General features: G+C 40.6%; 1 protein-coding gene and 1 non-coding gene across 3 annotated transcripts; both read left to right on the forward strand.

Annotated features, from left to right (window-relative positions):
* The first annotated feature begins 265 nt into the window (after positions 1–265).
* LOC117527460 lies at positions 266–19,355 on the forward strand. Of its 2 annotated transcripts, none has more exons than XM_034189817.1 (9): positions 266–479; positions 4,842–4,900; positions 5,045–5,639; positions 5,736–5,789; positions 5,886–5,964; positions 6,694–6,838; positions 7,180–7,260; positions 18,290–18,483; positions 18,584–19,355. In XM_034189817.1, exons 1-9 carry the CDS (start codon positions 376–378, stop codon positions 18,734–18,736), a joined length of 1,464 nt encoding a protein of 487 aa, XP_034045708.1. In that variant the 5' UTR covers positions 266–375; the 3' UTR covers positions 18,737–19,355. The 2 variants fall into 2 exon arrangements, with proteins under 2 accessions (XP_034045708.1, XP_034045709.1); XM_034189818.1 differs by having other exon boundaries at positions 5,051–5,639.
* On the forward strand, positions 591–664 carry trnat-agu. Its single transcript has one exon. It is a non-coding gene; the product is annotated as a tRNA-Thr (tRNA).
* Positions 19,356–21,909: the final 2,554 nt, after the last annotated feature.

Below are 21,909 nucleotides of genomic sequence, written 5' to 3' on the forward strand. Positions count from 1 at the left end.
TACTGTTGCTATAAATGTACTGTAACCTGTCAGTTATACAGTTAATTATATATATATATATATATATATATATATATATATATATATATATATATATATATATATATATATTTTTTTTTTATTATTATTTATTTATTTTTTTATTTTTTTCCTGTCGTCATTTGGCTTCACTGTTTCCATGGCAGCCGCAACACCTCTCGCGAGAAGAAAAGAAAGTGGCGCGGTAAGGCGGTAATGGTCAGTTCTGAGAGGAAGTGAACAAAGTTTTGTTTATGTTAGCTTAGCATTAGCTAGATGAGCTCGCCGATTTAACGCTGTCTAGTGTGACTTCAGTTTAATTAATAAACTCTGCTTCGATAGTTCTACACAAGCAGCATGTCTCTGTTGAGTGTGGTCGAACAAACAGTTAGAGCATATAAAACCGAACAAGCAAAAATTAACGAATGTATTCGCCTCTACAGAGAAGTATTACAGACTGTGTAAGTACACAAAGTTATCGTTAAAAACAAATATATTGTGCATTTAAATGTTATCATTAAATTGTCGCTGTACCCGTTCACTCCTCAATGTGTATACGACGTTATGCCACAGGCGCTGTGGCTTAGTTGGTTAAAGCGCCTGTCTAGTAAACAGGAGATCCTGGGTTCGAATCCCAGCAGTGCCTTTTCACCTTCTGAAAGTGTCAACGCCAATAATTTTGTTTTGAAATATTTTTCCAAAGTAATATTTTGAGTATCTGTTAATGAGTTGAAATGACAGCTTCCACTCAAAGTAATTCAAAACATCTGCAATCTCTCTTTATCTCCCAAATTTTAGACCATCAAAAAATTGTAATTTTTTTTTTTTCATTTTTTCCATCTCAAGTTATTAATGTGTTCTTTTTATCTAATGGTACAAATAAAACATTAGTAAGTCCTGTAGCACTGCTTGATGTTGTTAAAGTCACTACAGCCAGTTGACACTTGCATGAGTTCGATCCCAGCACTGGCACGCAATCTTGCATGCCATTGAGTAAACTCTTCATAAACTGTGCGAGACCGCTTTTATGCTGCTTGCGTGAACTAGTTGTGAACATTGTGCAACCTATTTGTGAAAGTGCATGTCAGTGTGTGTCATTGCACGCAGGGCCTCGCACAGTTTACGCAGAATTTACTCAGGGGATCAGGTTCATGCAAGTGTCAAGGTGGTTTATGGGTTCCTTCGAACAACATCATGCTTTAACCTATAGTCTTTCTTATAGACAGTTATTTTAATTTAACACGCTCAAACCTCTGTGTGTATACCCCTTGTCCAGAAAGGGTAATTCTGTGGTAATGGAATTACAATATGTGCAGATTTTTAATGGTGAAATAAAATATGACCAGATTTTGCTGTCATTGTATGAATTTCCCAACTGTACACAGGGTTAAAGTGGGCGAACTGGCCTGTCTTGTTCTCTGGGTATATTCTCTGGTCATCTAGTTTATACCCCAAGTTATTATTACTGTTTCATACTCCCAGGCCAGATTACATTACCCCCCCCCCCCCCCCCCCCCCACACACACACACACACACACACAGACACATATATAATAAGGGATTAAATTTTGATTTTATTATTTGGATTTTATTTGACATGCTGCTGACAGTTTGCATTCACTGAATGCATTTTTATATTTATTATTTTACCAGGTTACTGGCACAGCATGGAAATCATATTGAAACTAGAGCACCGTGCTTGTAGAGCGCAAACCTCCACCAACACTAGTTTCCAATTTCACAAAATTTTACATTGGAAAAGGTTTTCATGGTCAAAATCCTGTTAGAAGTGTCTTTTCATAAGATAATTTAGATGTGATCAAATGTCAGGACTATGTATTTAGTTCATGCACTTCAATTTAAGTTTTTTGTGGTGTTGGCAGGTTTTTTTTTTTTTTTTTTTTTTTTTGTTTTTTTTTTTTTTTTTGCTTTTTTGGTTTCTGAATACTTTTTCAGATCATTTTCACAGAACATTGTTTATCTCTGCTATGCACAATTTGTCACTTTTTGGCACTTGGTTCCCAACTGATAACTGGAAGATAGACAAAAGGCATAAAATTGACCTAAATCCATAACAAAAAAATGAGAGTGATTGAGGCACTTTTGATTGAGATATAATTCAAAATGTACAGCAAATTGGCTTTTCAATATTAAATTCAAATGTCCACAAAATCCACAGTCCGGATCATATCTGGATCAAACTTTGGTAGGCGATACTGAGTGCCAGTCTGTACCTCACTTTCAAATATGAGAGTGATTGGGGCATGTTTGATTAAGATATATAATATATAATATACATTAAATGGGGTTTTCAATGTTAAATTTAAATGGCTACAAAATCTGTAATCTGGACCAAACTTTGTGAGTCGATAAAGGATACCATCCTACATAACGCTCTTAAATATGAAAGAAATTTGATCTTTTTTGACAAGAGTTATACATTTTTGAAAATGAATTCATTGCCAAAGATAGGGATTTTTGCAAGATTTTTCCTGACTTTGAACTATGACCTTGAAAATTGAATCAGCTTTTGCCTATCAGGATATGAATTTTCAGTAAAAGTTTCATAATATATGAAAAATTATGGGCCCCAGGCTGTTCACAAACAGACAAACTAACAAACATGCAAACGGGTGAAAATATAATCTCCTTCAACTTTGTTGTCATAGGTAACTATACAAAAGACTTGTATATCATACAGAACGTCATACACTTGTGACCTAAGCAACTGTTGTTGATGTTGATCTTCAGTGTGGCAGTAACATGTTTTTTTTAAATGATGATGGAAACAATCATAAAACATAATAAAGGGTATAATCTGGACTAGAGGATTATATTCTGTTTTAGACTAAAATATGCCCTGGGGTATATATATGTTTGGCAAGGCTGTACCCAGGTGTACCACGTATTTGCCAGGAAATAATGCAAACTGCTATGCCAGTTTTGAAACAATGTGTTTTCCTGTTTTGTATGATTAAATACTTCTAAAGTTCTAAATACCATTCAAAATTGTTGTCATTTTAACACTACAGCAGTAGTGGATCAAAGATTTTTTGAAATCGGGCCATTAAGGGGGTATTTTTACTCAGTGGGACAATGTCCAACATCCATGCACAATACCCTTTTACATAGGGTGTACAGATTTCACCAGTCACTCCTTTGCCATTGGCTACAGTTTGAGATTCAAGAAGAGATGTATTATATAGTAAGAAAATAGCTCCTTATTCAAGCCCTTTGTGTCCATTTGTGTGGTTTAGGTATAAGAAACGTATAGGCTACGTCTCAATTCAGGGGCTGCAACCTATGAAGGCTGTATTCTATGAAGATCTGGCCTTCTAAAACCGGCGCATGCAAACGGAGCATTTTGTGATTACGTTTTTAGTTTACCCTTGCTCTACCCCCTGTCATGTGTCAACCTTGACAGCTGCACACAACAAGCTGGTGTAGTGGGCGTAACCTGTAGTATGGTAATAATTGATCAGTACTTATTAATATTTTACGTATAAACATTACTTATTTATAATTACACATATGGAGCCTGAAATTGGCCCCTTTTTTCCTTCTTCAGTTTACCCAGAATTTTCTCTTGGGGGGGAAAAAACAACTCACAGGGAAAAGAAGGTTGCATTTGACTGCTGCATTCCAAAATGAGACAGTCTAGTTCAGGGGTGCTGCCCCCTACCAACACACATACACACAATTTTAACATCTTCGTGTGTTTCTTTTTATTCTTTTATACATGTTAAACACATTTTAAATATATTTGTTTTTATGGAATTGCCTATGCATATACACATTTTACAGCCTTTGTAAACATTTTAAACATGTTTTCAAGAACTTTCTATTCTTTCACACATTTTACACCCTTTTCAAACATTTTAAATGTTTCCAAAAAAGTTTCTATTCTATTGTTACCTTTTGTCATATTTTAAACATTGTTTTTTTTAACATTAAAACATCTCTATGTGTTTTTACGTGCCTGACATAACTAACAAATTTTAACATAAATAATTTTAATTAATCGTTTATACATATTTAGTTTCTCATCTAGTTTCACCTCTTATTTAGTGTGAGCAATGAGTCTGGGTCTTTGACGCACACAGGTGGCTGATGCGGTGATGCACTGTGGAGAGGTACAAATGAAGATCGTCCTCTACTTTCTTCTTCTTTTGATTGCCCCAAATTCTGTCTTCTCACTGGTAGATTTATACACTAAAAATGCATTAGTTTTGCTCCTGGCATGTTAGCTAACAATGTTTTCTTTTTACTTTTTTACCCTTTTTTTTTTGTTGTTTGTTTGTTAACACTGTTTACAGTTACACCCCCCCCCCCTCCCCGAAGAATGCTAGCACCCCCCCAATGGGAGCACACCCCACAGTTTGAAAACCACCAGTCTAGTTGAAACACTGGCTCATGCAGTCGACGAATGCAGCCTTCGAAGGATGTGGCCCCTGAATTGGGACACACCCATATCCTTTGGCCAAGTCTTCTTGTGATATTTTTGACAGTTTTTCTTGTTTTACTGTGGAAAGCATCGATCTTAAAGATGTGTTGGCAGCACCTACTGGTCTGGACTGGGAATCACACAGTAAATTTACAAATTTATTTGTGTTTTTGAGAGGACAGGGCCACTTCATGAGCCAATCAGATTTCAGCTGTGGCCAGTGCCCCTGTGGCCCTGCCCCTGGATAAGCCTCTGCTACATGGAATGTGGGAACATCAAAAGTCACTTTTCCATCTGAGTGCAACAAGCAACTACACTGCCAAGTGCAAATAATTCACCTATTATCTTTTGTGTTTATTGTTCTTGCTATTTTCTGCAGAAGACAACAGCCCAGGAAAGTCTCTGAAAACCCAGAATGTTCAGATAGTGCAGCTACAGGTATTGATTATTATTATTATTATTATTATTAAGGAGGTTAAAAATTTTTAATTTGGCTAATGGGCATCAAAAGATTAAGGAGAGCAGTCATTCGTAATGCTATATTTTTACTTCAATTGCATGTTTGTATTCTGATTTATTCAGTTACAGATGCTTCACCACAGGATAAAGAAGAAATCGAATTGCTTGAACAAGCACTGGAAAACGCTCTTGCAGTGCGCACTGGTATTGGAACATCTAAAAAAGTGGCTGATGGAAACAAACAGTTTGCACCTGAAAATGAAAAAGATGGCAGAGCTGTCACATCCAAAGACATTCCACATGCCACAGTATCCTCTAAAGGGAACCAGGAAAATGTTAGATCAGCCTCAAAATCTAATAGTCTTATCAGAAAACACACAAAGCATGAAAAACCAGTATTCTCCACGTCAGGCTCAAAAGCTGCAGCTGGCTACCATCATGGGAAAGCTGCAGTTAATTGTAACCTAATCCAGAAGCATCCCATCTCATCAACTGAGATTGTTCTTCGCCATGCAGCAAGGAAGAAACGCCAGGCGGTCTCAAATTCTGGCTCATCTGGTCACAGCCAGTTTCCTGTGTTCCACCCAAAGCACAAGAATGTTTGCAACAGTGTGCCGAGTCAGGACGAGAAAGCGTCTACTGTTTCCATACTTCTGTCAAATAACACAGTTTCAGCCGCCGATGAGACTGGAGCTCAGAGTTTCCCTCAACAGAATGGGTATAATTTTACTCAAGTGATCCGTGAAAATAACTACACCTTGTCACTCAGTTGTTTTTGTTGATATTAGAGTATTCTGTGTTTGCTTGATGGTAGGATACCTTTTGAGCAGACGGCAAAATGGAAATCCCTGAGGAACAAACAAAGCAGGTAGCTTCTGTGTAAGTCTTTGTCATAAATGGCAGTATTTTTGTGAGAATGTTCTATTTTCTTATGCTTTAGTTTATTTCTCCATGGTATCATTAGGTTGTGGGAGAAAGTGATGGCTGCGCAAAGGAAACCTGCACCTGGGAGGAGTCATTTCATGGAGAGAATGAGAGCTGAAGTATCCTTTCTTACTTCCTGGTGAAACAAAGAAGGCTTTTGGTGTTTATCCTTGGTGGACTATGTTAAGCTTGTACATGTGGTGTGAATTCCCACACCACATGTAAAAAAACAAAACAAAAACAAATACCAAGAACCAGCCAACAACATGAAAAAATGGGGGAAAAACAGCCACAGTAATCCTGAAAACTTGTGTAGGTCCAGATATTTCGGTAGAGAAATTGATCAGCTGTCATTAAGGAAACAGAAAAAGAACTGGATTGATAAACAGAATCAGCCATGGCATTTATGGATAAAATCTCTGACTCCCTTACCTGTTCACAGCTAGTTTCCTTTTGATAATTCAGGGGATGATACGTGAACATTTCCAAGTCACTGAATATCTCTTGTACTTCATTTCCATTAATCATTAAGAAATGCGCACAGTATAATACTGTATGGTAAATCTATCTGGAGTGCATACTTCTCAAAAGGTGGCTGACTGTGCAATAAGCAGACCATTGAGGGAAGCTACCAAGACACCCATGACAACTCTGATAGAGGTTGTGATTCGAAAAACTCATCACAGTGCAACTTTTGTCTGTTGCATCACAGTCACACCTTCAGCTAGGAACATGTTCTGTACATTTTAGAACTAAATAAGTTAACAATGTGAAATTCATTAATTCATTTGTATTGACATCAACAGTCTTGATCACCAGCATGTTTTCTTTGACCCCAGTACTTATAGTTCCCCAAGGATTGGCCTCGTGGTAGCCCAGATCAGACCAGGGTTCTGGTCAGTAGGCTGACTCACCAGGGGCATGACCTCACTCGGTACTGCCAGACTGAGACTTTTCTGGCCAACCAGACCTCAGAAACATGCAGAGAGCTGGGTAAGAATTTAAACAGGGTTACACACACAAGCACACAAAATTAGGCGTGTAGGGAGATGACATAAGTGTGTGGGTTGAGAGAATGATAATTTGGAAAGAAACAGCATGGGGAGCTGGCAGCAGCTTACTTTCTGAGATGCAGAGATAGATTAGCATCAACTGTCGATGCTCAGGCCTCTGAAGGCAGAGAAATTTATGCATTTGTAATCATACTAATTACAGTGATTGCAAACATGAGGGTAATTATCGTGGATTTCAATTAAACAATTTCACTTTGCTGTGTAATAATGTTGTCAGTGGTTTTAGAAACTGATTTTGAATTACAACACATTTCTGGATAGATGATGAGGAAAACAAGTCCCATGAACGACTGCAGATGACATCAGCAAAGGTCCAAAAACTGGCAGCTCAAGTGAAACGAGGTAGGTCGCCTTACCTACCTTGCACTGCCACAGGACTGTATGTGGCGCAAGTCACATACAGGCCGTCATCGTATAAACCGGATATTCAAAAACAAAAGTCCAAATGCTTTTGTATGGTTTTCCATGTCATAAACACTGTATATAACACATTTTGTATAAGGGATCTTCGCTCACATCGGGCAGAACATTCTGTCCTATTGCAATGCATTTTCATTTAAAACCCCTTGCATGTATCAGACAGAGCAGTCTGGATGTGCCCAGTAACAGAAGTACGAAATGAGGTTCAGCATGGACACTCGTGGTTCGGGGAAAGTGGGTACTGCATTTGCATGATTAAAAGCCCATCCATTTATTTTTTTCAAACTGCTCAGACCCAGTGTCTAAGTGAGGCAGGGTGCAAATCAAGGCCAGTGATTATTAACAAAATGCTGCTTGTTGCCTGCATTGTAATATGGTGGTAAGTTTCACACATATCCCTGGGTGTGGCAAACCAAAGAGATTTAGATCACAGCCCCTCTGCGGAGCTGCGAACCAGCCCACCTACTAAAGCTAAGACTGCAAAGGGCTGTGATTTGTCACTTTTCTGGTTTCACTCCTTCCTCTCCTGTCATATTTTAAAAGTTTTTGCAGTGCGCACCCTGATTTCATTTTGATCACGTTTGGCAGAAAAGTTCGCAAATATGACCAACTTCACAACATGGAGTCGGAATAAGATGCTCAAATGACACACAATTCATGGAGGAAATTGAACACCTTACCTTTGGTTTGGAGATGGATGATTGTATAAAGAAGCTCCTTGAGGGACACATGAATCCAGAAAAAGCCACTGTTCCTGCAGCAAATTGCATAAAGACACGATGGAGAATTGTAAACTATTAATGTGCATGTCAGTGGCATTGCATGGCCACAGAACTACAGAATTGTAGAAGCATAAATCAGGCTTTAGGATTTTAAGGTACCACTCTGCAGCGGATTTAGAAAAAAGAGCAACTCGTTCAAATGTAATCTTTTTAAGGCACATAATGCCCACAGTTTAATTTAGCTGGGTTAGTCCCATTGAGAATGAGACCTCTTGCAAGGGAGGCCTGGACAATTATAAAATTTTCTTTAAACGTGGGAGGAACCCGAGCACCCAGAGGAAACCCACGCAAACACAGGGAGAACATGCAAACTTTGCACAGAAAGGCCACATGTAGGAATCAAACCCATGACTTTCTTGCTACGACGCAACAGTGCTAGCCACTAATTCACCATGCTGCCAGGGCAGACGTTTCTTGTTTTCAGATGAAGTTTTGACTCTGTCATTAAATGAGGCAGGTCCTGATTCAGGATTCCCCGTCGATCGTTCAGTGCCTCCTGACTGTAACTAATCCATTACATACATATAATGTATTTTGTCCATATATCTATCTCAGATGTTTGAAGCTTTTGTACAACAATCATTCACACATAAATTCAGCATTATTTCATAATAAAAGATGGGGAAGCGATCAGACGTCGCACCTACGTCATTTTGGAGCGTTTCTGCTTAAAACTGCCTCGTTTCTGCTTAAAACTGACTTTAGAATGATTTAAGAGTTTTATTTTGTCATCTGATGGTGAATAATTACATTATTCCCCTTGATTGCTTTGAGTGTAGAGAGTCAGACTCAGTCAGTCTCATACGCATGCACAGTGAAGGCAGGGCGGACCAATTTAGAGGGGACCATTTGGTTTGCGACACTAGCACTTTACGCCACAACAAGACAATTAGCTTATTTTAAAATTTGAAAGAGTCACAGCGCCTCATTCATTCACGTCAACATTAACCACAGACATCAGTCGATTCTTCAGCATTCTCCACGCAATGAAAATAAATCCCATGATGATCCACCAAGACAAAAATAAAAATGGTAAATGGACTCCATTTATATAGCGGTTTCCATCTGCATGAGAAGCTCAAAGCGCTTTACAATAATGCCTCGTATTCACCCATTCACACAGACACACTCGCACACCGATGTCAGGGTGCTGCCATGCAAAGGCGCTCACTTCACACTGGGAGCAACTTCGGGATTAAGGACCTTGCCCAAGGGCCCTTAGTGATTTTCTGGTGTAGTTGGGTCTTGAACTGAAGATCCTCTGGCCTGAAGGCCAACGCTTAACCACGAGACCATCACCTCCCCCACAAAAAAAAAAAATCAGATGATGTTAAATTACTCTGTTTTGCCTCCATGTGGAGAAGAGACGCCACGTATGAGGGTATGTGCGCTCGATGATGTGCTTGTCAGTATTTACGTGTTCCACCTGCCAAACCAAATGGTTCTGCCAATGGCGGAAACGCAAACCAAGCCAGTCTTAACTGTTCTGACATATATCATAGCGTGCAGTACGGACCCGGACCACTCGGTGGAAATGGGGTAGCAGCATACCCTGGCTAAATCGTCATGATGTGACAGTTGTATAATTTATTAGATGTACGCCTGCGTATGCCAGTGTTTTTACTATGGACGGCATACGCTGGCTATATTGTCAAGGTGTGACAGGGCCCTAACTTAAACCAACTTGAGTAAATGTCTTCTTCACATTAAGCTCCTTACTGCCACCTTCTGTTTGGGAGTTTGGATCAAAGATTAAATCCTACCCACTAATCATGTCTGTAAACTCAAATAATTTAGTAGGTTCATTAAAATTTTAATACAAACATCCCGAACTCCAGTCTTCCAAAATTCTTTGTTTGTATATTGTCTTTCTTGGTTATCAGTTTGTATAATTTGTGACTGCATGCATAATAGTCTCCTCAGCACATAAATAAATTGTTTTCATGTTTGGCCTGTCCATCACCACACATGCTATGTTGCTGTGACGTTATACTTTTCAGTGGTGCTCGCTTAATCCGTAAAAAAAAAGTTTGCATTAATCAAAAGTTAGCAATTTAATAAACTCAAAAGTAAGAAAAAGTCGCAAACAATCAAAAAATATTTAAGTTGGTAGAATTGTTTTTCAAAATTAGGTTTCCTCCACTTCATTTTGTATACCCGCTTATTCCGATTAAGGGTCATTAAGGGATTAGCTGAACCCTTTCACAGCAGTCACTGGGTAAGAGGTGGTGTACACCCTGAACAAGCCACCAGTCTGACTCAGGGCCACATGTAGACTGACAAATGCATTCACACCTATGGTCAATTTAGGTCTTGCTCACACAGAAACACAACATTCCCTATGCGATCTTTGTCTTTTTCAAAGTGTTCAGGGTGCCGCTCTCGTTGGAGCAACAACATACAGAATGTGTGTCTTCCCAGATAGAGCTCTTTCAGTGTAGCTTCTTGTTCTGACTTTAACACAAACACCCAAGTCTTTCATCGCCAACTGTAAATGGTAATCAGAACATTCCAATCGTATCTTTCTGAACTCTTCTGCATCAAACTCCATTGTGTCAATGTTTACAATGTTCTTGAGCGATAACAGGCGAAGTTGCTCATAAAGTTTAAGTTTCTTAAATATTTATCCATCCATCCATTTTCTTCCGCTTTATCCGGAGTCGGATCGTGGAGGCAGCAGCTCAAGCAAAGCCGCCCAGACCTCCCGATCCACATACACCTCCCCCAGCTCCTCCGGGGGAACCCCAAGGCTTTCCCAAGCCAGCCGAGAGTTGTAGTCCCTCCAGCGTGTCCTGGGTCTTCCCGGGGCCTCCTCCCAATGGGACGTGCCCGGAACACCTCTCCAGCGAGGCGTCCAGGTGGCATCCGGAAAAGATGCCTGAGCCACCTCAACTGACTCCTTTCGACGTGGAGGAGTGACTGAGCTCCTCACCCTATCTCCCAGCCACCCTGCGGAGGAAACTGATCTCGGCCGCTTGTACTCGCGATCTCGTTCTTTCGGTCATGAGCCAAATCTCATGACCATAGGTGAGGATCAGAACGTAGATCGATCGGTAAATCGAGAGCTTTGCCCCCCTGCTTAGCTCTCTCTTCACCACGACGGTCCGATACAGTGACCGCATCACTGCAGATGCTGCACCGATCCGTCTATTGATCTCACGCTCCATCCGTCCCTCACTCGTGAACAAGACCCCGAGATACTTAAACTCCTCCACTTGAGGCAAGGACACTCCACCGACCTGAAGAGGGCAAAGCACCTTTTTCCGGTCGAGAACCATGGCCTCGGATTTGGAGGTGCTGATTTTCATCCCGGACGCTTCACACTCGGCTGCAAACCGCCCCAGTGCACGCTGAAGGTCCTGATTTGACGAAGCCAACAGAACCACATTGTCCGCAAACAGTAGAGACGAGATTCTGCGGTTCCCAAACCAGACCCCCTCTACACCCTGGCTGCGCCTAGAAATTCTGTCCATAAAAATAATGAACAGAACCGGTGACAAAGGGCAGCCCTGGTGGAGGCCAACGTGCACTGGAAACAGTGGCCGTAATAAATAAATATTTATTATGGCCACTATTCAGTTATCTTTATAATTTTATTACTGGCAAATTTTATAATTAATTTAGATGATATATACTCATTATCTCACAGGAATGATCACAATTATCTGGGAACTACTTTTTGCGCAGGAATTCATTAAGCACATCAGCCGTGAGTGCGTACTAACACAGAACACCCAGAAACTGGCTAGAAGCTCGGCCAAAACGAGAGCATCCACTTTTAGCTTGCCATAAGCTAAGCTAGTGGCGCTTGTGAGAGTGTGCTGTGGGGCTTGTGGATTACTGGTGTAAGAAGCTAATCAGTGTAGCAGCAGAAGCAAGAACTTTACAAAGCAGCACACAGAGAAAATATAGTCTTTTAATTTGATCTGTTGCGTCCTTTCAGCCGGATTCATCATTACAGTCTGCTGAAAACTGTTATCCACACAAGACATTATTTTGGAAGACTACGTCTAGAAATAATTCCATTTCTTATTGTGGAAATTGCTTGTGAATAAAAGGCATGGTTTTTAAAGAAGTACCTCAGTGTTTGTCTGCTCCGGTTGCCTTTCACAGTCAGAACTGGTGGAAGCTGCTGTTTTGTCCTGCCACCAACAAGAAGAAAATTATTTTAAAACCTGAAAGTCTTTTTTTTTATTTTATTTTAAAAGAATTTTCTTTTGCATGTCAGCACAAAACACGAACATTAACTGAGGGTGTACAGTTTTGACCATAACAGTATTCCATATACAAATATTAACGAATCATACAAATTCTGGCTTTCTTATCTTTACATATGCTTTCCATTTTGCCCATATTTTTTCAAATTTGTCATTTTGAAGTCTGTTAGACATAGTGATTTTTTCCATTATGTATATAGAATAGACAATGTTGTGCCGATCATTCAGGGTTGGAGAGTTTGTTTTTAGCCAGTTTTTGGTAATCAATTTCCGAGCTGCCAAACTTAAAATTCCAAATAGACACTTTGTCTCTTTATTTGTGTCCTCAGACTGCAAAAGGCCAAATAGCATCTCGTCCCAGTTTAAGGGTGATGGTACATTTAACATTATACACACTTCAGATTGAATAATCATCCAAAAATGTTGTATTAGGGGACATAACCAAAACAAATGTAAATGATTCGCTACCTGAGCCCCACATTTCCTCCAACAAATGGAAAGACCTGAGTAGTATGAGCTTTGTACCGGTGTAATAAAGTATCTACTAAGGCATTTCCAACCAAAGTATCTCAAGGAGTCTGAATTGGAATTTCTCCATTGGAATGCAGTGTATTTGAACCAAAGTTCGGTTGTCATTTTGGTATTTGTTTCCATTTCCCACTTTTGTTTAATATATTCTTTGTTTACATTTTAATATCCTGGAAATCCTTGTATAATCTTGAAATCAGTTTTAGACCAGAATCACCCTGGTAGGCCTTAATAAAAATCCTCAATATTGGCATCTCAAATACATTGCTATTCTTTGGTATAAAGCTTGTGATATAATGGCGGATTTGTAAAAATCTGTAAAAATCCTTGTTATTGAGCTGGAATTGTCTTTTTAGTGATTGGAAGTCCCTCAAAGTTTCCTTGGAAAAATAGGTACAGTATGAAGTTAGGCCCTTCCTTGTCCAGGATCCGTACGTCTTATCCATTCCATTTGGTGCGAAATGTGGGTCATTGGAAGCCCAACGTAGTATTCTCACCTGATCAAAAAATTTGTTTCTTTTAATAAAATTTAACCATAATTTTAATGGCAATTTAAGCCATTGATTTCCTTGTTGAATCTGTCTTTTAATAAGTCTTCTGTCTCCTAAACTGGCTTCAATTGGACCATCTTCAGAAATTTTAGCTTCTATTTCTTTCCATCTGGCCTGATAATCAATATTGCACCAACACACCAGGGTTTTAAATTGTGCTGCTATATAGTAATCCTTAAAACATGGCATGGCAATGCCTCCCTTTTCCTTAGCCAATTGAAGAGTCTTCAACCTCAATCTTGGCCTCTTCCCCTGCCAAATGAACCTAGAAATTAATTTATCCCATTTATTGAATTGCATGTCACTAATTGGAATTGGGAGTGTTTGAAATAAATACAAGATCCTGGGTAAAATGTTCATTTTAACTGTATCCACTCCAGAATCAAAATTAAAAATTGGTAATAAACCTCATCTTTTTATATCACTTTTGATCTTCTGGCAAAGAGGATTCAGGTTTATGTCGTACAGTTTTGATAAGTCTTTTGGAATATTCACCCCCAAATACCCTATACGAGGTATCTTATAAAACTAACCGGCCGTTTTATAAAAAAAATAACTATATGGATTTGATTGAAATGCGATTACACCAATCATGCTTGAACCCTCGTGCGCATGCGTGAGTTTTTTCACGCGTGTCGGTGACGTCATTTCCCTGTGGGCAGGCCTTGAGTGAGATGTGGTCCCACCCTCTCGGCTGAATTCCTTTGTTTCACACGCTGCTTGAGATGGCGCGCGTTGCTTTATCAAACTTTTTCTGGAATGTCCGAGTGGACACTATTCGAGAAATTCAGCTGGTTTTCGGTGAAAAGTTTAACGGCTGATGAGAGATTATGGGGTGTTTCTGTCGCTGTAAGGACTTCCCACGGAGCGGGACGTCCTGCAGCGCTTCCAGGCACCGTCGTCGGCCTGTTTCAAGCTGAAATCATCCTAATTTAAGGCTCTGTTGACCCAGGATGTCGTGAGAGAACAGAGAAGATTCAGAAGAGGCCGGCATGAGGAGTTTATGCGGACATTCCACTGTTTAAGGACATTTTGTAATGAAAGACATGCGCGCAAATTCGCCGAGTCGTTTCCGTGACGACTCGGTGAATCTGTGTGCGCCGCGACAGGAAAAACACCTCCGTGTTGAAAACCATTTGTAAAATTCAGGCGGCTTTTGATGGCTTTCAACAAGTGAGTAACTGAGAAATTGTTTAACAGCTTGGGCATGTTCCAACTTGTCCGTTAAGGTTTCCAACGGAGGTGTTTTTCCTGTCACGACCCCCCGCGGTCGGGTCCGGCCAGACATGCGACTCTGCCCGCACGTTCTTTCATTACAAAATGTCCGTTAACAATGGAATGTCCGAATAAACTCCTCATGCCAACTTCTTCTGAAAGTTCTCTGTTCTCTGACGACTTACTGGGTCAACAGAGCCTGAAATGTGGAAGTTTTCAACTTGAAACGGCGAGACGCTGCCGTCTCGAAGCGCAGATCGCCGTCAGGCGCCGTGGGCCGTCCTTACGGCGACACTACCAGACCAAAATCTCTCATCAGCCGTTAAAATTTTTACCGAAAACCAGCTGAATTTATCGAATGGTGTCCACTCAGTTGTGCCTTACAGTTTTGAAAAAATTTTGATCAAACAAAGCAGCAGTCTCTGAGCCATTCCTAAACAATGAAAAAAATCAACGAGAGGGTGGGCGACTCCTCACTCTAAGACTGCCCACAGGCGAATGACGTAACCGACAGGCGTGAAAAAACTCTCGCATGCCCACGAGGATTCAAGCATGTCTGATGTAATCACACGTTATTCAAATCCATATGGTTTTTGAAAAAAATAATAAGGTCGGATACTTTTCTAATAGACCTCGTATACTCCAAATTCCAGTCTGATTGAATTTTAGAAGTCAGTGATTGGGAAGGTTGATAATTAAATCTAAGTATCTGTGTTTTGGAGATATTTAATTTATACAACCTGAAAGTCTTTTCTGCAGTTATTTTTATTTGTGTCACAACAGTCACAGGGTTCACCACAGGCATCCTTCGTCTCTTCAGCATTCTGCTTGTGACAGAAATAAATCTCATTAAGGAGCCACCAAGACAAAAAAAAAGTATGTTAAATTACCCTGTTAACAACAACATATCATCCATTATGAGTGGCTAAGTTTAGAGAAGTGAGGCTATGACATTGTTTCAGAAAAGTTCCGTATTACTTGTCCACATGAAGGCGGTGTTTTCACATTTTTCTACTCTGGGAGCAGTTTTCAAAAACTCGCAGTTTCGGCCTGTGAAACGCCGGTTTTGTGTGGCTGAAAAGCAGGGCTGGACTGGGGAAATTTTTCAGGCCGGGCATTTTTAACCAAGACCAGGCCACCACCAGGTATCAAAAGGGAAAAACATTAAGCCTGCTGTGACAGTGTGGTTTTTTTTTTTTTTTTTTTGGTCCCTTAACCGATCAATGTGCACCAGGAGACACATACATTTTAACACTATAAGAAGCATTATGAAAAGTTCTCCTGAAATACAGTTACAATAAGCTTATCAAAAGTATGATCTATTGACAGTAGGTAACATTACTTTTTAGACATAATAAGCCGTCATTTCATTCAGCCTTGTTACTTAAATTTAGAAATAGAAATTATATAAAAACATTTGTTATAGAAATACTGTAGGCTATACTATAAATAATATATCATTACTTGTGTGATACAATTCATCATATAAAGCAAGAAATGACTGGATGACTGGACCAATGACTGGATACAAAGGTTGAACTTTTGAAACTGCAATACACAAAAAGGCCACAACATGGAGACAGATGTCTACCTCACTACAAGCTACAAGTAACATCAAGGATTTCTTTTATTACCAATTTGTGTTGCTAATCAACTTAGAGAATGACTCTCAATTTAAAGTAAAATGTTAGGTATGTGAAATTATGCCAGGACTTGGGAAAATATATTTTAGACAGGGACACCGTTATACCATGCCACCGCACCACAGACTGTGCAAAACAGCATACTTCGTATGACCGACGCACGACCGTCACACAAATAGAATAAAGAATAAAGAAACAACCTGGCGGCGGCAGCATGATAGCTAGCCATGCACACCATTTGCACAGGTTACATTGCTAGGCTAGGTTACGTGACTGGCAGAGTTAGCACGAACGAAAATAATATCCAACCTTAATTCATATCTGAGTGACCCAGTTAGACAGCACTTTACTTTGGACCAGAAGATCAGAATGTCTCTCTCACACACAGATGTCTGATTTATGAACAAGTTAGGTTGCTGTTCATCAATTAATAGCTGAAGTTAACCTTCACTTACCATCATGGCCGTAGTGGTCCCCGCCTCACTTTATAGTCACCCTTTCTTGACTTCAGTGAAAATATATACTTGTTTTATAAAAAGTAAAATAAAGACCTCTTTCTTGACGTCATATTTAACTGTTGACAGCACTGTAACAGTAAAACTTGTAATTTCTAACCTACAATGTTAATAAATGTAACTATTAAATTCTTTCTAACATTTTTCTAACATTTAAATTTTCTCTAAACATTTTACTTGTCGAAATTATTATTATTTTAAGTAGTATTAGTAGTTGTAGTAAAAAAGGCTTCAAAACTGGACCTTTAATCTAGGGGTGTTGTGAGGGGGGGGACATCCTTGCCCCACGCCCCCATTCCATCTGGATTCGCCCCTGCTTTGGCGTTTGAGCACAAAGAATGGATAACATTTATTTATGCAGAAAACATGACCAGATTTACAGGTCAGAAAGTTTTATTGCGTTTTCACATCATGCGCCCCCAGAAAGAGAGTTTAGGTGCATTTGAGTGGAAAATAGTGTTAGTTGTTGACGCGTCGCGGAGGATCAGCTGTTTTAACGTGCAGGTACGGAGCGGCTCAGCTCTAAATAAAGGAGGAAAAACAGCATAAAAATGTCTCTGTAAAGCTCAGTGCAGGTGTGCTGTTATCACCGCGCTTTAAGAGGTGACGACGAGTCGTAGCTGCTACAAAAAAAAAAAAACGCGGATGAAAAGCTCACAGCTCGCTTTACTTCGTAAAAAAAAAAAAAAAAAATCCGCAGGCCAGTAGGCCATCAGGCCACCGGGCAAATGCCCGGTGTGCAATACTATCAGTCCAGCGGTGCTGAAAAGCCAATATAATACAAAACTTTTACAGATGCGTCTGAACTCGAGTCTGTGTGGACAGGGCCTTAGAGCCACCAGTTCACCTAATCTGCATCTCTTTGGATGTGGGGGGAGCGAGAGCACCCAAAGGAAACCCATGTGTACACGGGTAGAATATGTAAACTCCACACCAAGAAGACCAGGTTGAATTGATCCCATGACCATTTTCCTGTGAGACAGCAGTGCTAACCACTATGCCACCATGCTGCCACTTTGCTCTATGTAATCAATTTAATTATTTGGCATCTTTTAACATGCACAGTGACCATAACATAAAATACAAGCAGACAGGTCTATAGAGTTGTTTGTGAAACCGTGTTGGTAATCGCAGATTTCCAGGAGGCCACTAAACTGCTGTTGCTTATTACTGTGTTTTGCTTTTATCATCTTTTAATAATTTTAGTGTCCCTTGGATAAATGTGTTGTTTAGGAGTCTTGAGGTGTCCTAATAAGATAGGAGTGCAGCCTCTCTCTGTTGGCATATGGAAAATGAAAACAGAGCTGCAGTGAAACCTCAGTACCAGATGGGTATTTTCCTTTGCCTCTACAGAACCCCTCACCCGTCACAGTAGCTGTCCATTCTGACGTGGCTAGACGAGGCCTTAGCTATTTAAAGCTGAGGCGACAGAGCAGGAAAAACATTTTAGGATACGGTTGCTCATGCTTGCACTCTATAAATAACTTTATTTTCCATCAGAGTGGGAAGCATGGGATCGATGGAGGCCAGAGGGAGGATGCATTTGCTCTGCCAGAACAAAGGATGAGTGGGGAGATGGAATGGCTACTGCACCCCTGCCAGTGACAATCACCTACTCATCTGAGCAGCAGCTCCTGGAGCTGGAGAATCTGAGGATGAGGGTGGCCCTGCTGCAGAATGAGATTGCTCTCGAGGTAAGGGTGGCATTCTTCAAGTACCTGGTAGAACAGCTCAGCAAAGACCTTATTGTGTTCATCAAGTGGCGCGATCTCTCCTGCTGTTCTTTTTTCACAGACTCTGGTGGACACTCTGTCCAGCTCTCAGCTCTCAGGTGTACTCAGCAGACCTGGAAGTTCCAACCCCAGTGTGCTAAGAGACTTGTACTCCCTGCTGGGAGAAGGAGGGCAACGTTTCCCTGCCATAGTCCTGGACTCTGAGCCTGACTGATTACTGAACATTTTCCACTGAGTTACCACTTTATAAGGTACACTTGAACAAATCAGTATGAACAAAAATGAGCTTCATGTTTTGGTTATCTTGTAATACACTCCTGACACTGTGTACATTCACTACCAACTTAAAAATCAAGCACCACTTAGAAACATTGAAGTTTATAATGTTGTATTTACTAAGTGATAGTTGTGGTTGAACTTTTAGACCTTTGCAGCATTGTCTGGAAATCCAGGAAATTATTCTTCTAATTGTGCAACTGATTACACTTATAATATATAAATCAGATTAGTAGGCAGCAAAAATAGTCACAAGTTGCAGGCCTTGTTCAATTAAAATTTTTCAATTTTCTTGTAATTTAAATATTCAGATCATCATTCTTCTGGTGCCTCGGGGCCTCCAGCAGAGTTGTTGCAATACTGACTGTATCAGCAGGTGGCGCTCGATTCACAGAACAGTATATAGTATATCTTATGTTTGTTACTGTTGCACCAAAGCTAGTGAAACATAAATGTATAGTTGGAGTTGATTAATATGTGAATGCAACAGTTTGAATTACATGGTAAGTGATTTAAAAAAATAGAGAAAATAAACTCGACCTGCTGTGCACTTAAAAGTAACTCATCTTTCTATTCATCTTTATCCAGTTATGTGGCTTAATATTTTTTTGTCAGATTTCTCTATGCAGCCTGATGTTCAAACGTTGTAATTTTTTTGTTCCTGCTCATCCCCCTTCTTTCAAAATCTTACTTTAGCCATCCACCTCTTCCCTTGTACTTTCATTCTCATTTTAACCAATATGTTACTCGTCTTTTGTCATGTCTAAATCACCTTATCCTACATTTATGTATATTTTTGTGTGTTGGTCCTATTGTTGTGAAAGTGTAGTGACACAGACCCACAACAGGGGGCGTAAATGAACGGACAATGAAAGAGTCGAATATGAACACTTTACTGTTGTGAATGAGCACAACACAGACGAATGCGAAATTTTGCAGACAGTCAATCACAAGGGTGACGTGTGGGCAGGCTCGAGGATAGAAGACGTCTGTCCTGAGATGAACCGGAACCACACGATTTCCTCCGCCACCGGACCCGGAGAATACTGGAGCCGCCAAGTCCCGAGTCCCCAGGTGGCCACCGTCTTCGAAGGCCGATCTGGTACTGCTGGCAGGGATCAGAGACAATAAGATATGGGTGTGTGCACACCCAGTAACAACAACGGTGGGAATTACACCTCCACCTCTAACACACACTCGTGCAGCTCCTGTCTACCCACTTATCTGGTAGAGGTGTGAAGCGAAGCCGTCGCTGATCACACCAAACGCCGGTCTCTCAGATAAGAAACACCACAGGAAAGCGGCTGCAAAAAAGAGTTCAGACTGACACACAGTTTACTTTAAGGCTGAGAATAGTACCTGAACGGTTCGACGATATCTCGGCAATGAGGTGGAGATGACGTCCGGGTTTTATGGAGTGAGATGATGAAGCATGAATGGGTGACAGCTGTCAAGAGATAATGAGTGACAGCTGTCACCCCCCGGCTGTGTCCGTGGCGGCAGCGCCCTCTCGTGCCTGAAGCCCGCACTTCAGGCAGGGCGCCCTCTGGTGGTGGGCCAGCAGTACCTCCTCTTCTGGCGGCCCACACAACACCTATTTTTGTAGTACCTCTGATTCTATCACCTCAATGTACAGCTTTGTGATTCCATATATTAATCTCATCTTTCTTAGTTGTGCTACATCCAACATCTACTGCACTACCTTCTCTGCCCATGTCTCAGCCCCTTAGATCAGTGTTGCACTCATCACACTCTTAAAGCCTGACCATTATTCTTAATTTACTCAAAATTCCAAATACCCTCTTCTAATTATTCCATCCTTCCAAGAACTTAACTCAGTTTTTCAGCCAATAGATATAATATAAAGGTATAATAAAATGCAGTTTGAAAAATATGGAATAAGGTGAATGGTATAATATGGTGTTATTGTATCTCATACAAAAGGGTAATAACTGTGACATAATGGTCTAAAAGTGTCCTCAGTAGCAAACATACCGTACCTCTGGCAGATTTATTTATTTATTTATTTAAATTTGGGCCGTACACCCTTTCTTGATCAGTCTGTGTGGACATTTGCCCCGTCTACTGCCCTTAGAACATTGCACCAGGCCCTTTCCTCTCTCATTGTGGGGGTGGGGCGCTCACGTGGAGGTGATACCATGTGTTTTTTTTTCTGGCTGAGCCCTACAGAATCCCATGGGTGCAGTGGCTCACCCATGAGCCCCACTGCCCAACCCTGACTCCAGGAGGAGGCTCCAGTTTCCCTAATATGGGCAAGGTGACGCCATCCTTATATGTGTACATCACATAGGGTCTTTTGAGATCAGCCTTTTGTCTGTCTCCTCACCTGGGACCAATTTACCAAGGGTGGCCTTACTAGAAGCTAATGCTTCACACAACACAGCTCCAAGGATTTCTGGACCACACAAACCACTCCACTATGAGAAAGTGGAGATCCATGGGGTGAGGATGCCCCCATGTCATCTCCCTAAAGAGGTCTCCCAGGCATGTTGAGCTGGGAGGAGAGTCCTGGGAAGAGCCAGGACATGCTGGAGGCAATATAACTCTCAGCTGACTTGGGAACCCCTCAGATTTCCTCAGGAACAATTGGACAACTTGGTCGAGGATCAGGAAGTGTGAGATGAGCTGCTTGTTCTACTGCCATGATTACCGGGACCTGAAGAAGCGGCAGAAAATTAATAAATGAACTATTTCCTGAGAAAATTACAAAAAAAATGTCAGAACATGCTTTATCTTGCAGTGTTGATGAAAGCTTTAAGAAAAAAGAAGAAATCTTGTATCTGCATCAAAATCTACTAGGTTTGACCTTGAACCATGGCCCATCCCTCCACTGAGGTTCATGAAGATTGGGCCAAATTTCTGATGTAAATCTGCTCCACAATTGAATGCGTTCTTCCTATGCCGACGCCTCACACTTCAAGTATCTTCAAAATCAGTCCAGAGGCTTTTATGTAATCCTGCTGACAAAACAAAGTGATAGACACGAGATAATATAATGCCCTTTATTTTTTTACTTGAAACAAAAGGCAAAATATCATTCAAACATGAGTTTGAATGTCTGTAATTGGTCACCCTGTGATTGATCTGTGA

The sequence above is a fragment of the Thalassophryne amazonica genome, chromosome 16 (assembly GCF_902500255.1).
Source record: "Thalassophryne amazonica chromosome 16, fThaAma1.1, whole genome shotgun sequence".
NCBI lineage: Eukaryota > Metazoa > Chordata > Actinopteri > Batrachoidiformes > Batrachoididae > Thalassophryne > Thalassophryne amazonica.

What these genes read in the sequence shown, in the direction of transcription:
- LOC117527460 (XM_034189817.1), top strand. Translation starts at nt 376, where the DNA reads ATGTCTCTGTTGAGTGTGGTCGAACAAACAGTTAGAGCATATAAAACC. An exon ending in TTCAGATAGTGCAGCTACAG is followed by an intron (nt 4,901 to 5,044) that starts GTATTGATTATT and finishes TGATTTATTCAG; the next exon opens with TTACAGATGCTTCACCACAG. An exon ending in GGCAGCTCAAGTGAAACGAG is followed by an intron (nt 7,261 to 18,289) that starts GTAGGTCGCCTT and finishes ATTTTCCATCAG; the next exon opens with AGTGGGAAGCATGGGATCGA.